This window comes from Poecile atricapillus, chromosome 2 (assembly GCF_030490865.1).
Source record: "Poecile atricapillus isolate bPoeAtr1 chromosome 2, bPoeAtr1.hap1, whole genome shotgun sequence".
Lineage (NCBI taxonomy): Eukaryota > Metazoa > Chordata > Aves > Passeriformes > Paridae > Poecile > Poecile atricapillus.
In genome coordinates this window covers 32008296-32025329 of record NC_081250.1, presented here as the reverse complement: position 1 = coordinate 32025329, position 17034 = coordinate 32008296, and the positions used below count along the sequence as shown (strand labels likewise).

The 17034-nt window shown below is 42.5% G+C and overlaps 1 protein-coding gene across 1 annotated transcript in view; it reads left to right on the top strand.

Moving 5' to 3' along the window:
* Nucleotides 1-444: 444 nt before the first annotated feature.
* The window catches only part of RAPGEF5 (Rap guanine nucleotide exchange factor 5), a 157471-nt gene continuing 140881 nt past the window's right edge, over nucleotides 445-17034 (top strand). Inside the window, exon 1 of the mRNA XM_058831236.1 lies at nucleotides 445-668. Coding sequence (XP_058687219.1) covers nucleotides 480-668 — 189 coding nt within the window. The 5' untranslated portion in view covers nucleotides 445-479. The remainder of the gene's footprint in view (nucleotides 669-17034) is intronic.

Sequence of the window (17034 nt, the reverse complement as noted above, 5' to 3'; positions counted from 1 at the left end):
AGGAGCCGGAACCCCTCTCGCCTCGGCTCGGACCCACAGTCTCGGAGCGCGCCGGCCACTCTCCCACGTGTTCTCACCGTGGGTGCGGGTCCGTGCGGGGCGCCAGGAGCGGTGGGGACGGGCCGGGCGGCGGTCCCTGAGCGCAAAGGAGTTAACAGGACTTTCTGCCTTTTCCCGCCCGCGCCTCCTCCACCCTCCTCATTACCTGCACTTTATCACCGCCGGAGCCGCGGCGCGGGAGCGGTGCAGGGCCGGCGGGGCTTCCTGCGCCGCCCGGGGCTGCCCGCGGCTGGGGCTGAGCCGTGCGGGGGCAGGAGCGCGAGTGCTGCGCGCTGCGTGCGGGGGAGCGCCCGCCTGCCCGCCCGCCGTGTGCTGCCGCTGCTGGGAGCGCGGCTGGGGCTGGGGCTGGGGCTGGGGCCGCGGCCGGGCGGGAGGGAGGGCGAGCGGCTCTGCGCGCCGCAGCCCGGCAGGGATGCGGCATGGCCGTGGGCTCCGTGAAGATGCCGTCGCCGTGTGAGGGCGCGGAGCTGGCCCGAAGCTGGAGCCCCGGCGGCGGAGCCCAGGAGCCGCCGCCGCCGGTGCAGCTGCGGCAGAAGCTGCGGGAGCTGCCGGCGCTGCTGCGGAGCGGGCTGACGCTGCGGAGGAAAAGCGCGGCCGCCGCCGGCCGGGTGAGTGAGTGAGTGAGGAGAGAGCGAGGGAGCCGCCGGCGGCCCGGGGCAGCGCCCCCGCCCTGCCCTGCCCTGCCTTGCCTTGCCCTGCCCTGCCGTGCCCTGCCCGCCGGGCCGCGGTGCCCGGGGCAGGCGGGGCGGCGTCCGCAGCGCCCCCGGCCGGGCTGCGGTGCGCGGGAGGCCGCGGGCTCTCGGCGCTGGCCCCGCGAGGGACCGGGAATCAGGGACGGACGGAGGGAGGGAGGGAGGGAGGATGCCCGGGCAGCAACCGGGCGGCACCTCCGTACCCACCGGGAGAGGTGCCCGCGGGGGTCAGGGTTCGGCCACCTCTGCCAGCTCTAGCATAAGATGCGATAACAGGGTGGGAAAGCGTCCCTGTCCCATCTCCGGGTTCCCCGAGTGGTAATTCCCCTCTGTATTTTTCCCCTCGTGCGGGATGACAGCTGCCCTCCGCGGCCAGGAGGTACAGCGGTGCACACGCGTGTTCCAGCAGCGAACTCTAGCCTGCCCAGCAGCGTGGGAAGCTGGGCTGGAGTGAAGTTGGGATGCACACACCTGATCCTCGACCTCGCGTGTCTCCTGACAGTGAGGCCGTGGGGTCAGGTGGGCATCACTGAGATTCCCAGCTGATTTCACCCATTTTTCAAAAGGCTGGTGGTGTGTCTTCTCAGGGCGGTCGGTGCTCCGGTGAAGTACGGCGTGACACCGCCGTGGCTGGGAACTGCAGTGGCCAGCAGCTGCTCGCTTCTCCCAACTCTCCCAGTTTGACTGGAGCCATATCGGGGGGTGGCATTGCCATCAGATCAGTGGCAGTCAGTCTGGTGAGATCTTACTTGCAGGCCGACACTGGACTGTAACCCACCTCCTGAGCAGTCGAAATGAGGGGGTGGGTTAATCCACACGGGGCTGGGTTTGTCTGTGCGGGGAATCAGGCGAGCTGCGGTTTTGTTTCAGTGCACTGATAAAACACCTGTGCAGAGAGTTGGGGGGAAGTCAGTATGGTGTTTGTACCCTCATCAACTTTACAGTACTTTGCCCATGTAAATAAATGATTTCTCTGCATGGGGAAGTTGTTGTGAAATGTACCAGGGTGTAAATTTCAAACCAAACTTCCTGGGTGAATGCTTTGTTATAAGAGGATATAGAGGCAAGGAAGATAATTAGGATTAAGGTAGGATATAAATTCACAGAATAGCTATTTTTGAGTAATGTGGATTCAGATTCCAGTTGTACATTAATTTCTTTCCTCCAGCACATTCAGCATACAAAACAGACTAACCTGTATGGAGATGCCTAATGATTTTTATTGTTCTGGTGAATTAGTAATCCACTTGATTACGATCCAAGTTATCCATATGAACACTGAGCTAAATTAGTTAAACAGCTAAGTCTTGCTTTGCCCTAGAGGGATGTTTGTGACGGATATCTTTCTTCCAATGAAGAAAGTCCTTTTCTGAATTGAGTATGGTTTGCTCCTCATTAAAATCATACTACTAGAGAAATGGAGTAAGTGTGCAATGAGGAGCAGAGAAGCAGTGAGAAACTGCTGCTGGTAGCAGCTTTAGTTCGCAGGCAGGTCTGAAGCACTGTTTTAACAAAACAGATTCATGACACTTTAGGGAGACACCACTCAGAGCAGCCGCAGGTTTACTCCGATGGTTATTCCTCACCACTACTGAAAGCGTTTGACAAGTGAGTGCTACAACAGTTACTCTGTAAATATTTGCTGTGGGTGAGTTAACACGCCCGTGAGAAGCCTGGGTAGCTCCTGGGTCATGCAGCTCCTCACTTGTGCTTGATGAAGCTTTGGTCCTCTCTTGTTTCACAGAGTTCCAACTGAGACTCTGCCTGCTTTTGCTGATGTTCTGTGTTACGGACCAGCAAACACAGTGTGACAGATTTAGTGGTGGTGTCACCTACGGCTTCGCTTCCTGGTACCCCGTGGGTCATCCTGTAAAGCTTTTCTTGAACCACCTGTCTTGGTAGGAAGACTGGAGGGAGGATGGTGAATCTGTAAGGCAGTCTGGAGTCAACACAGCAGATCTTCTGCTAGGAAGAAATTCTTTACTGTGAGGGTGGTGAGGAACCACAACACATTACTCAGAAAAGCCGTGGATGCCCCGTCCTTGGAAATGTTCTAGAGCAGGTTGGATGGGACTTTGAGCAACCTAATCTAGCAGAAGTTGCCCCTGCCCATGGCAAGGGGGTTGGAACTAGATTGTCCTTAAGGTCCCTTCCAAACCAATCCATTCTATGATTAAATGACCTTGGATCAGTGGGAGATGTTGTGTGGAGATGCTGCGTAGCTACAGCAGGACCTTTGCACCAGTGTCTTGGTCTCATGTGGAGAATGGGAATGCTGTGCTCTGCCATCTCTGGGTTTGCAGGGAGTGTCCTGCAGATGGAATTACTCAGCAGGATTAGTGCCTAGTGTGGTGTTCAGAGGAGCAGGTCATACAAAGAGTCCAGCAGGGTTGTTAATTCACTGGTTCTCTTTGGAGACAAAGTGGGCACCTGATGTGCTTGGAGTGTCTCCCTACATGTGTGATCATCTAGGGAGCAGTTTGTTTTTGTTAGTAGTACCCTGTGTTGATCCCTGTCTCTCTGTGTATGTGCCTTTTCCCCCCAGAAATGGACTTTTAGGGGCATGACACTTTTCATATACTTCTGTTTAATATGAAGAATAACTTTCACCCTGAAAATGACAGTATTTGGGAGAGGAAAGGGACGTGTTAGAACAATAAAATGCAGCAATTTTTATACTTTTCCCTTTAAACATGACCCTAAAATTTTAAAAGTCTTAAGGTTGGAAAAAGGAGTAACACAAATATTCCTTCCCCCCCCCCACTCAACAAAATATTTCAAGTTAATCCTAAGTTAATTTTCAGCGGGTTTTGTTTGCTTATGAAAAAAACTTAGTCTGTTCTTCCTCTCCAGTGACTTTTTCTTTGTGCCTTTTTGCTTGTTCAAACACCAAGCTGAGAGTCTTATTTGTCCAGCTGGTTTCATCAGGAATGTTGCTCACTTAGGTGAGCTGTTTTCAAGTAAATGCTGACCAGCTGAAATCCTGGCTTGTTTAATTTCCTAGAAAAATATTATGACCCCTGAATAGGGGTTGTGCTTCTGATGCTGACTTGCTCAGGGACTGCCTGCAGTGCAGTTTGCTTCCACATCTACAAAGCACAGATAATCTACATGTGTGCATGCCTGGGGACTGTGGGTAATAAAATATAATGGAAGTGTTAAAGGTATTATAATTGTTTTAAGGATGTACTTCACTTCATGCTGCTCAAATACTTCCTGGGCTTCAGGGGAAAGGAAAGCATTGTGTAGTAGAGGGTAGTAATACGTTAAAAGAATTGATTACAGTTTGAAAATCAGTATGGGGTGAAATAATTTTTTCAATCTATTTGGACATCTCAGTCCTTGGCCCTTCATACTAAACTATCTGAAAATTGTGACCAGAGATGGGGTTAATTGAAAATACAGTGTAACAGAATTAGATTTCCCTCTCAGTTCAGTGACCCCCCCAAACTAGAGAGCAAATAGGTGTTTTTTGCTTTCTGTGTGGGGATATGCCCAGTACTAATACAAGTAAAGAACTTGGAGATGGAAAAGCACCTTGTAGAAAAAGCTGCAGTAACCATCCTGCTTGGATGTTTCTGTGCTGTGAACAATAAACATGAATACACTCCGCTGCTTCAGTCATTTAGATAAAGTAAACATCCAGTTCCTTGTCTACGGAGCCCAATATTTCTTTTAAAGCACTTGAACTTTGAACTGTACATGGACCTGATGGGTCCCTGACCCTCGTCCTTGATGGTGTTTTTTCTTATATTCATTCTTAGGGCAGGTGTAGCACAGTTATCCAAGATGGCATGGATGATTAGACTGCATTTGCACACTGAGCTGCGAGGTGTAGGTTCTACTCGTCATCCTCCGCTGGAGAAAATAGCAGAAAATGACTCAACCTTTTGCTGTTGTAGCTGAGTGTGTGTCAGAGCTCGTGAAAAGGCAGAAGAGGGATCTGTTGTAGAGGGTCATCATGCCCTGTGGAACTGTTCCCCTCTGCCATGTCCTTTCTCAAAATCTCTGGAAAGACCCTTCTGTTTCCCAGCTTGCCTCCTAGAGTCATGTGTGGAGTGTATGTGTAGTAGGCATGAGTACTTTGCTTATGAACTGTCTGTGCTGCTCTTCCTGCTGCCTGTTAAAGATATCTTCTTCTCTTCCATTTCCCTTGTGACTAGTGATGAAATAGATTTCTGTGCCTCTGGAGGTCTAGTGTGGTCCTGGGAGTCACTCCATCCTTCCAAAACTCCTTTTCACCGCACTCAATTTCATTCTTTATGGAGCTAATATTGCTCCTCAGAGAGCAAGGAAGTGCTCAGAAGGAGGAGGAATTGTCTTGCACACACAGAGGCACATCTGTTTTTAATCATCTCTTCTGCTTTCTAGGCTCTTATTTACACACAGATAAATACTGTTATATATGAATGTTGCTCTTTGTCACAGCAACAGATCTGGAAAACCTTTTGGATTTCATGGTGTCAAACCCTATTACTCTGATGGTGTGAAAGATCCTGCTGGTCTGTAGAAACCTTCATGGTGGGATGTACCTTTTGGCTTGATCAAAGTTGAAGAGATCCCATGGCTATTCTCTTCTAAGACCTTGTAGTTACTTCTGTGAGTTTCCTAGAGGTCTTTGGCCAGGCAGATGTTCTCAGATTGTCTTCACCTTAGCTTTGTTTTGAGCAGCTACTTTGCTGTATGTTTGTCAGGATGTAAACTGACTGTAGGTTGTTACAGGTTGAAAATGAGCTACAGAAGCTGTGGTACAGCTGCTAAAAGTTCACATGAGTTCAGGGTGAGTCTGGAGAAGTTCATGGAAGAGAAATATATTGAGGATACATAATCTTTGTCAGGCACAGAAGGTTCCTGAACTGAAAATAGCTGGAGGGTTGGAGTGCATTAGGGATATCTATCATGTATTCTGGCACTAGCAGTTGCCATGCTGTTGGAGACAGCTCCTCTTTGGCAGAGGAAAAAAAAAATCAAACTATATGCAATCTGTTTTAATTAAATGAAGCATCAGATCCTCTCAACCTACATTCTGCTAAGCTTTTCTTCATCTCCTCTTAGGAGTGTTCAGTTGCTTATGCCATTCATGTAGCTATTCTCTAATCAATACATTTGGCAGCTGGGGAGACTATAGTGTTTGTTGATGAGGTTTTGCCAGGAAGTAAGAAATTGGCTGCTGGAAACACTCAGAATTTACAGTCCATCGTGGTGGTGGTTGATATTTAGGTTTTGATTGAGTTGAGCACATAGATCTGCTTCATACCCAGATAATCCTCTCGCAAATGACTGATATTTATCGCAGTCCATATCCTTGTTGGCAGCTTCTCATCTTCATGGTGCCTGAGTGACCTTGTATTTCATGCTGCTGAATTACACCCTTCTCCTAATATTGCACTTCTTGAAGGCTCCTAATCTTCCAGCACACCATTCTGCTTGCATGGGTTTTGACAATACCTCCAATTTTGTTCCATCAGCACATTTCATTAGCACTTTTATGCTCTTTTTACCAGTGTTGCTAATGAGAAGAGAAGAAAATCATAGTAATTTCTCTGGTACCAATGCTTATACTATAGAGACTTTAATTTTGACATCTCTTCTGCATTAAAAAATGCAGGGATGTTTTGTGTAGATGTTGTACTGGCTGAAATCAGCACACGAGTGTGCTGGATTGACTCAGTGGGTTGAAAGTTTTATTGTCAGAAGTATTATTGAAGTTGACTGCTTGATATTGGTGACATTTTGCTTTCAAGTCTGCCACAGAAGTTCTACTCAGTGACTTAATACCCCCATCACTTTAGCAGCTATTATGTGACTAAAAATAGTTGTGGTAAGTAGTCTTGAATTTTTCCTATTGTAATCAGGATTATTATATATTCCTGCTAAATGTATTGGATTAAGATAATTATCTCTCTCATATCACATATAGTATCCTTAAACTTGTCAGCTCTGTGATTGGTGACACATGAAATATTGAGAAATGGATAAAATAGCTTTAGCAACAGCGACCATGGTAGCTGGTGGGGAATTTCAGTGTCTCATATGTTTATTTGCATAATAATTTGTTTCATAGTCAGTCTTCAGTGAATTACTAAATTGAGAATACTTCTTAATTAGCCAATGTGTTATGACATCAGAGAAATTATGCCTGGATTTGATTAACTACAGTTGAATGAAATGGAAAATAAACCCACACTTCTGCCCTAGGAAGTAACCTAGTAAGTTTTGCAGAAGGCAAAGCTATTTTTCTCCCTGAGGTTGAGGATTAGCCTGATTGACAGGATGATGCCCACTGCCTGTGGTCTTACACTGGTGCTGGGAGTGAGGCTGGCAATTCCTGGACTGACATGTCAGCTGCTTTCTAGCATCCCTGGGAAAGCCCAGATGCTGCACTAGCTGGTGCCAGTGCCAACACATGGGAAATAGGTGCCATCACGTGGCAAATTGACACAGATTTCTTGACACATTGAAAATGCAGCAGCTTGCTTAAAACTATGGGAGAGGTTCTGTTTCTTTTCTCTGCTTTGGTCCAGAGCACATCCTGATAAACCTCTCTTTGACCTGCCTACCATAAACCAGACTTGACAGTGACCCTTTTTCCATGCTGCAAATTGAGCTCCAGCTGAAACTTCTTTGATCTCATTTTGCCTGTGCTCAGTCTTTAAGTCTCTGTTGTCTTGTGTTGGAAATAAAGCCTTCAGCTGAGGACTGCAGAAGCAAGTTTGATCAGCCTTGCATGTTTTTTGTTTGGTTGGACAAGGATCTCACTGGTTTCACTTTTGGTTTTGCTCCCCTTCCTAAGGGACGTAGCTTGCAGATCCTCAGATATGGCACTGTTGTGTATGGCTTGGAAACCTATCAAGGAAGTCTGTGTAGGAAATAAGATCAACTCCGCTGAAAGTAAAATTAGTGTATTTGCAAAACTTCTGCTAGTGTTGCATCCTGTTGAAATTTTTGATTTAAATGTGATCTGATTGTCCCCTTACATACTTACAGGAAAATAAACAGAATTCACTTAGTGGAATTGTATACTTTAATTTGCTTGGTTACAAACCTGTATTATTGGTTAATTCACACTAGATTTCCCAGCTGCCAGGATGAATGAACAACACCATACTGTACAATTATGACAAACTCCATCAAGATTTGTATTCAGCTGTTGTTACTTGTATGTCCCCAGTGGTTTGAATTCCATTTGCGCCGTGAGGAAATTGCAAAAAAACTGTGCACTTTTATGCTGATGCAAATGCTGAAAATAGACAGTGATAGCTTTTCAAAGGGGGAAAAGGAAGAAAAAAGGAAAGCAGAATATGCCAACTTTTAAACCCAAGTCACAGAAACCATTGTAACAAAACAGATTTATGCTAATCATATAACAATTAAAGTAATATTTCACATGTAGGAAAGGAAGGTCCTTGTTCTTTATATTTATACTGTGTAACTTATACAGTGTAACTTTATACTGTGTAATTTGGTTGTTCAGTTCCAGATGAAGTGCTCATCCCACCCATGGTTTCTGCTCGCCCCAGGCAGGTGCTGGGTGTACAGCCAGTGTATGATGTGATGGTTCAGGCTGCAGACTTTTAATGTGGCTCTGCTGAAGCACTTGAGCCCTCTGACGGGTCTGGTTGCATTTCTGTGCCTGATGCTGCAGCTCTGGTCACACAGCCATCTCCTTGGGATGTGAGCTATGTCCTGCTAAGGGTTCATATTAATGCTTAGTGAAAGAACATTAAGGCTGGTTTGGGCCCAGCAGGGTGCTGTAGGGCTGGACATCAGATGGGACACCTTGTACCTCTGGGTGGGGTGAGAGTGCTCTGTTCTTCTGTAGTCTTTCAGGGCAGGCTTAGCTGGGCCATCCACTGCTCTACTCCTGTGCACAAACTCCTAAACACCTTTTTCCCCCAAACCATGCTGATTTGCAGATCCTGTAGGGTTCATGTGAACCGATCCATTTCAGTGGAATATTTCAGTTTGCTTTTTAGTATCTGATGTATCAACTTTATCCATGACACTTTTATATTTAAACATTTTTCGTAACACCTGTGGTTTTGGCATGAATCTAAGGATAAAAAATAAGTCATTTGGACTCTAAAGTTAAAAGCCATGGAAGCAGGATGTGGGTATTTGCAAATTCTAGGTATAAAATGCAGTAGCTATTCATGATTGTCACTATGTCTTTTATCTCAGTTAACTTATTGTTTGGTTTGGGTTAGTCTGACCTTGTAAAATGATCTTATGGACATCGTATTAAGCTAGCGTCAATTATTAATTTTATAATTTAAATCCTATGGTATAAAATTTTCTCTGATTAATTCCTCTTTTGAAAGATATTTTCCTGCAGAGAGACACAGTGGTCTAACTGATTAAAAGTCAATATACTTTTTTATAGTGCAAAAAGAAAATATTCTGCTGATTGAAGGAGAAAAAAGCTCTTCAATCTCTATAAATAGCAGTAGATGTGTATTCATAGCATCAGTAAGGATCTTCTGCCTTCAGTTTTAGAACTAAATTAACCCATTAAATCTTAAAATGCCAGATGATTTCTAGTTTTCATTTTCTGAAATACTGATTGTGAAGAATTCAACTTTTTTTTTTTCTCCTTGTTGAGGAGACTGCCTTTCTTTCCCTACTTCCTGAACCTCATACTCAAGCCTTTATGGAACTGAGACATACATGGGCTACATGAGTTAGAGCAATAAAGAAAGAAATAGTTGAGAGCCTGTCCAACAGTATTTTGTTTTGTTATGGGGTGTGTTTTATCTGTGTGTGTGTGTGTTTTATTGTGGTAGCTGCTCCTGCAGCTGTCCCTTCTGAGCCTCTCTGGTGCATGTGTGAGTATCATCACTGTGCAATCATCTGTCTGTGGAATGAGCAGCACCAAGCAAGGAGCAGTGGCTGCTTGAAATGGTACCACTGGTGGGAGAAATGTGTGTCCAACCATGCCCTTCAGGGTGACATAGATGGTGGACAGTTTGTATGTCAATATTGAGGAGGAGGGAAAACTGAATTTTGGGTTAAAAACTGAAGCTAAAAAAAAAGGACCTCAAACCCCACAGAAAAAACCCAATAGAAAATTGAGGTCCAGATCACTTGTGAACATCAGGAATTTAATATTTGGCTTGGGGGAGGGAGAGAGAGCAAGTGTTTGGGGTTTGTTTATGCATTTTTTTAAGATGATAAGCAGTTAATTGTGGTTTTCTGGCCAAGTTCTCACTAAGAGAACTAGACCCAGTGGACCTAAAACACTTTGTAATTTCAGATGGATGTGGTAGCCATTTGCTGCAATAGACAGCTACTGCACACTGCTGAGCAGATGCTCCATTTCATCCCATAGGTGAATGCAGGTCAATGATGCATCAATTGATTTTTAAAATACGGAAAGAAGGGGAAAAAAACAATGCACACTCATGGTTAGCTTTGAAAGTTGCAAAGCTGTTGTTTATTGGGTGGCTGAAGGAACAAGACAAAAGTATCACTTAGATCTGCTCTGGATCTCAGCTCATGTACAACCCAGTGCTTTTTTGTGGTTTGTCATTTCTGCAGTGCCTGAAGCCTCTTGGCGGTAAAAATAAATCTGGGGGTGTGGGCTGTGAGTCTGATGCTAAATCTGTGTTGCAGGACAAACTGAGTTGTGTGGTGTTTGTTAAGGAAGGCCACGGGAGATCCAAGCCCTAAAGGAACAGAAGCAGAATCTAGTAGTTAGCTGCCAAAGAAGAAAGAGGAGGATGCAACCTATCCCAAGCTTAAGTGTGTTTTGTCTTGAGCAGGATAAACTGTAACATCTGTCAGTGCTAGCACTGATTTTTGTGTGGGAATACTCTAAAGTAGCCTTCCTTGCATTTTGTTGGGAAAAGAAATTATTTAAGAAACAAAAATAAATAATCCTGTTAGATTTAACTGTTATAAACACTTTTGAAAACTTAAACAGAGTTTAATTGCCATTCCCAAAGGATGACATAATCATGATAAAGTTGGAATTTTGATACTTGAAAAACTTATACCATCTTAAAAGTTATACCCTGTCAGCTCAAATAGTGTCTGCAAATGATTAAAAGACCTGTTCTCTTTATTCCACATGTATAAAAGAGATTGATGGAAATGCTCAGCCTGTTGGAACACAGTAATTCATAAATAGAGTCTTTGTAATTGCCTTTGACAGCAATTGCTGCAACAAAATACATAAAAGGCAAAAAATAATAATGGTAGTCAAATTAATATCTCTTTATATTTTTACTGTTGTGCTGAAGGATACAAAGAAGAACATTGAGCAGATATTTAATTTCTTGTTTTATCTCATTAAACAAAATAAATGAGTTTTAGATTAGTTTTACCAAACCTATTTATCTAATTATGGCTTCCACTGCACTTGAATGAATGGTTACAAATCAATAGGTCTCTTAGGTTGCCAGGACATGCATTAATATTGGTGAGTCTCCAAGCTGAATACCAGGAGTGATGTCTCTTTGGTTTTTTTCCATTCAGATATCTGTCCTCGGTTCATACAGTATGTGCACAAGCTAAGAATTTACCTGAAGGTCTGCTTAAAGAGTTCCATTTATAAACTGATCATTTGCAGTTCAGTCTGGCAAAAAATATTTACACTATTCTGGTAGAGGTTTTATTTTAAAAAACCCAAAGCAATTCTTTCTGAGGAACCTAGAGCAGATAAAAACACATTGCAGTGGGTCAAGATGATGGTTCAACTAATCCTGTATCCATAAGTTTTAGTGTTAATCTAACAGGTAACAGTTTAGCCACAAACATCATGTTTCTTGTGATTTCAAAAGAGTGCGTGGCCAAATGTTGTATTGCCTGTCTCCCACACTGTTTGTTTTTGTTTGTTTTTTTTCCTAGTTTCAAATAGTCAGTTTATATTCTGGTGCTGGGGGCTTGTTAATATTAACCATTTTAGTTACAGCTCTTCATGTTGTGCATCTACAAATCCAGTCTTCTAACAAATCTGGATAGCATTTTGTTTTCAGACTCCTCCTGGAACACAAATTTACAAGGCTTCTCTGTGGGGTTGGCGTTGTCACTGGTGACAGTGACTTTACAAGGGAAGAAAAGCTAAATTTTGTTCTGTTGTTGATGAAAACATTTAGTTTTGATCAGTTTTGAGTATCCTACCTTTAATTTCAGTGACCCTTCCTCTGTTCCTATGAGGCAGGGAACTTCCAACTTCTGTACATTTAACTTTTTATTCTTTTTTACAGCTGTTTTTCAAGCAAGCAATTCCAGTCTCTCTAGATGACTCCTTCCATGCTGTAATCATTTTTGTTACCTTCTTTTGAACTCTATCTGGTTCTGCAGTGTCCCTTTGAACTAGTGATGGCATGTGCTGAATGTAATATTCTAGATGAGACTGCACCACTGTTTCATATAAATCATGCAATTTCCTCCCTCTCCCTATCACGTAGGATTTTCATCCTAACAATCTGCTATCTCTTCAGAGCTCCAGGGGCCACTGATTATTTCTTCACACAAAATGTCTTTCCAGCCATTCAGGTTGCTTTCTTTCAGCTGATATAGTTAATTTAAAGCCATATAAATTGTCAGCATATTTTTCCTTGCTTTTGATGTGGATAAACATAATTTAGCACTGTTTACTTGACTCCCTTGACTAGGTCCATTTGAAGCTGTTTATAGGCTTCTGATTGTGACTAACCAAATTTGTATAAGTAAAATTTGCTTATCTTGATGCTGACATCATAAATATATTTCATGAAACAGCATCCAGCCTAGGATACAATGTTGTGGCATCTTTGTATTTTCCTTTTCACAATGAAAACAGTCTGTTTAATCCTATTCTTGTTCTTTATTAATTCTGTGTTTCTGATCAGCTGCAGTGTTTTGTCTACGCATAAAAGACTGCTTTAGCTTCCTCTGAGGAGTTTTCTGTGTTAGGGTGAGTCCATGTTGAAGTTGGAGGTACAGCTGTAGAGTGTTGCTGTGTAGGTGGTCTCCAAACCGATAGAATGTCAATCTTGAGTTTGTTGCAACATGTCCTGTCAAAGGCTTTGCTGTTCTTCTAAGGAATGAAGGAATATTCATGACCAGTGAAGTTCCTGTTTGGTGGGTGGACAAGTGTTTGGAAGGCTTTCCACAGACTAGTAACCAACGATTTTGTCAAATAATCTCTGAGCAGAGCTCTCTGCAAGAGTGTCTCTTGACTCTGCTCCTATCAGTATTTTCTTTAAAAACTCTAGTGATGGATTGGAGAATAAGTTGTTAAGAAGTAGCTACTGCTCCAATACATCAAAGAAGAAAGAGCAGTGAGCAAAACTGCCATTTTTTGTTCTTTTAAAAATAACTTATTTTTATTTTTCTGCTTAGGCAACTTTATGGCAAAACTGCTATTAGGGACAAACCTATCTAACAAGTAAACCAACCAAGATTTTGAAGAATGTCACATTATAGGCATTTGTTCTCTATTCTTGTAAAGCACTTCATTAAAAACAGAGACACAAAATACCCTTGTAGTGAGTGCTCTTTTGCATTTAACCAGAAAAGTTTAAAAAAAAAAAGTAACAGAGCAACACTGCTATTAAATTGGAGTTGTGGTCTGATTAAAAACAGTATGAACTTACACTCTTTGAGAATCCATTTATTTTGGCTGTAGAAAAGTACCTACTTCAGTTGTTTATGAATAGCAAAACATATTACAGGAAAATTTATGGCAGGATGGTGGGAGTTTATAAGGAAACATCACATTTGTCCCTTCTGTAAATAAAAATAATTCCAAGGAATCTATCCAGAGATAATAATTTCTTGTTAAAAACTGTCCCTGAGCACTGAAAAGCTAATGGCAAATTTTGTGAAACTTCTGAGAGTGGAAACCCCATTTAATATTTTTTTTTTTATTTGAGTTAAGCAAGAAAACAGACTGCATCTTTATCCCTTGCTTTAGCAGTTCTTAGTGTTATCTGACTTTCAGAAACAAAGCTAAATGCTGAGGGTCTGTGAGTCATCTTTTCAGCCTGAGCCAACTCCAGCTTCAGTATGTGTATGCTTGTTCCTTTATACCATGACTTTTTTCCTCCTAAGTTAGTCATTTTTATCTCTTGGCACAAGTGAAGAGGTTAAAAACGTCAATAAGCATGAGGCATGCTAAAAACATGCAAACAAACCTCCCATGTAATCTTCCAAACCCCAGAGTGTTCCCATTTCCATTATTTTGTTGTTCATGAGCCCATCTGATCTTTTGATCGTATCCCGATGGAGGGAGCAGGGAAGTGAATTTCAAGACAAGTGTTTACTGACCAGGACTAATGTCCTAGAGGCCCTCTTCAGCTAACTTCTGCTGGTGTGTTCAGGTTCCAAAACAGACATGATGGCATTTCATAAAGAAAAAGCAGAAAATAGATTAGACAGAGGTGAAAATTTTCTGTTGATCTTTTTTTGAAAGCTCTGCATTTTGAAGAAGTCTCTGTGTATTTTTTTATGTACCAAAGAGTTTTGTAAGCTCCTTTTAGTTTTGGTACAGTTATTTCTGGTGTTGGAGGAGCTACCAAATAGGTAGTTAACACATAGGCTCAGGCTGGTTTGGATAAAATGGATGAAGCCCTTGTGGCTTGTGGTGGTAGTTCCATTGAGACAAGGATGGTTTGAAGTCACCTCTGAAAAAACAGTGTGGGAAAGGATGGAGCAGAGAGCAAGGTGATGGGGGTGAGCATCAACTCTTTTTTGAAGACAGATTATCTCAAAATGAAGGTCTCCTACAGTAAGTGTTGATTTGCCATCAGTCCGCTCAGAGTTTAACCATGGGTCATGTGTCCTTGCTGCAGAATAAGCTATGGAGCTGGATGGGCTTTGGAGATTGCCATGGTGAAGAGGCTGGAAGAATCTGAACAGAAATTACCTACTTTGCCCAGGCTGCCAGGTGAATTGATGAGAGTAAACTGAGTGTCTTGGCAGTCTGTTAGGATGTCCCTGACATCTTGCTTTCTGTTAGTGATCATGGAAACAAGATAGAGCATCTCTGCTACTCTCTGACGGATCAGTCACTGTGGGGGGAATAATGCCATATATTAACCTTTTGGATAATTTTTCTTCCCTGATTTCAATCTAAATTTTCCATGTGTGTTGTTGCTTTAACCAACTTTTCAAGACAGCAGCTCCCCATCTGTCCCACCTCCTGCTTTGTGTAGGTCAGAAAACATTTGCTGACTTAAAATGATATTTATTAGTGACTTTTGAAACTGAGTAGGCTGGTAGCTAGGATACAGTGGGAAGGAGAGTAGCAGAGTACTGAAGTGATCAATGTTGCAAACATTGTTGGTGATGCAGAATATTCAAGAATAAGAGAGTTAATTCTTTTTTCCCCTAGGCCTGAAAAAAATGTGGTCAGTCTTTAACTTCTTTTATTCTCATGGGACAAAGCACTCTTTCAAGGATTTTAGGATAAAGATTTAACATGGTGAAGCAGAGGAAGGTGGCTCAGTTCTGTGTTGTTTCTTTCCATGGATACATAAAGGAGGACCCTGAGGAGTCCTGGACACTGGTGTGTGTGCAAGAGGGACGCAGCTTCAAGGAGCGCACAAAAAGCGTGAGCTGCTCCTCAGTCTGGTAATCAGAAGCTCCTCCAAGTGTTCTGTTGCTAGCACTGGCTGCCTGGCCTGGCTGTCCTCAGGTGGTGGAAATGTGACCCCGTAGAAAGGCAGTCATGAGTGAGTCCTTTCCTCTGATTGTAGTATGGCATCAGCAGGCGGTTCTGCTGGCTCTTGGAGGTTGTGTTGTACAGGACATACTCAGCTGTACTTTGGCTGTGAGTAATGCAGAAGTTATTCTGCTTTTCTTTTGTATGCCCCATTCACACCACTGATAAGCAGGCTTCTCTTCAGATTGTGTCCCTCTGCTTCTCTCTTACATGTTCTAATGAGTATTTCTTTAAAAATAGTTACAGTGCTACCTCTGCTGTTGCCAGTGAGGGATGAGGTGCTCTTCTGGGGGTTATCTCAGATTCTGCAGGTGCAGGCTGAGGATACTGCCTCGTGTATATTTTGAAACAGCCTTGAAAAAGTAATCTACAACTTTCAAGGCAAAGGCTTCTGGTTTAAAACAACAGTTCCTCTGGAGGAGTAATTTTTCTTTCAGCACCTGATGTACAGAGATCTTTTGAAATCTTAGAGAGTTCAACCTCTTTGTCAAGAGACACATCTTACACAGACACGTGTGTTCAGTTTCATAATGTACAATTCACCTCAGATCCCTGCTCTGGACGTTTTTCCACTGCACACATGTTTTTCATGCTAATTTATACTCTAGCTGTTTTTTTCTTTTGCATATGCCTTTGAGTATGAGAATAAGATTGACTAGGATATAGATGTCATATGGTGGGACTTCTGTTGGGATGGAAAACTAGATAATAGTTGCAAATGTAATTAAAGGTTAATTAATTCAGATAATTTAATCAGATAGAAAAATCTGATCATTTGACTCTCAAATTGTGAGGGTTTTTTTCTATTTACATCTTTTACAGGGAAAAATGTGCCTTAAAAGTCATTTAAAGGCTTTGTAATCCATTAAAATAAATGGAATAAAGGGATACAAACTTTCTGCTTAAATGCCAGGTCTAGTTTTGCTGGAGGAAAATTACTGACATCGTAGTGGACAAGAGACTGCTGTAGGACAAATTGAAGTAAGATTTGTTTGTTTGTTTAGTTAGGCTGCCTAAAATAGTTTTTTCATAGCTTTTTTCTCCACAAAATGTTTAGTGCAGCACAGTTTAATATATTATTTTTCTGTGAATTTGAGTGGGGTTATAATCTCAGAGGATATCAATCTTGCAATAATATCTTGAAAAATTTTATGTCTTTTTGCTTAAACTAACTTTGGCTGTACATCTGAATATAGTCTGAGCCTGAGGAGAGGTGCAGGGATCACTTCTGAAGGCCCATGCTGTCTTGAAAATAAATAATAAATGCAGAGAACCCTAATAGGACAGTTCCCATTCATGGTATTTTCAAAAGTCTATTTTTGGACAAAGGCCCTACCTTTCAAAACTGGAGGTCAAAAAGAGAAAATTCCCTGGTACCAGCTGGAAAATCTTGAGAGATAAAGAATACTCTTCCACATTGGGGTTGAACTTCCTACAGCAGTAGAAAGAAGGACTTGTAGACTTAATTAAATTTAGAGTGAGTAAATCTGCAGCATGAAAATTCAAAATAATGCAGCATAAACCTGATGTGACATATCCACGTGCTAGTAATATCAAATGTGTGAAAACAATTATTTACATGAATAAAGAATGAAAATTAAGATATATATCAGAAGAAAGGCAGGTAATTAA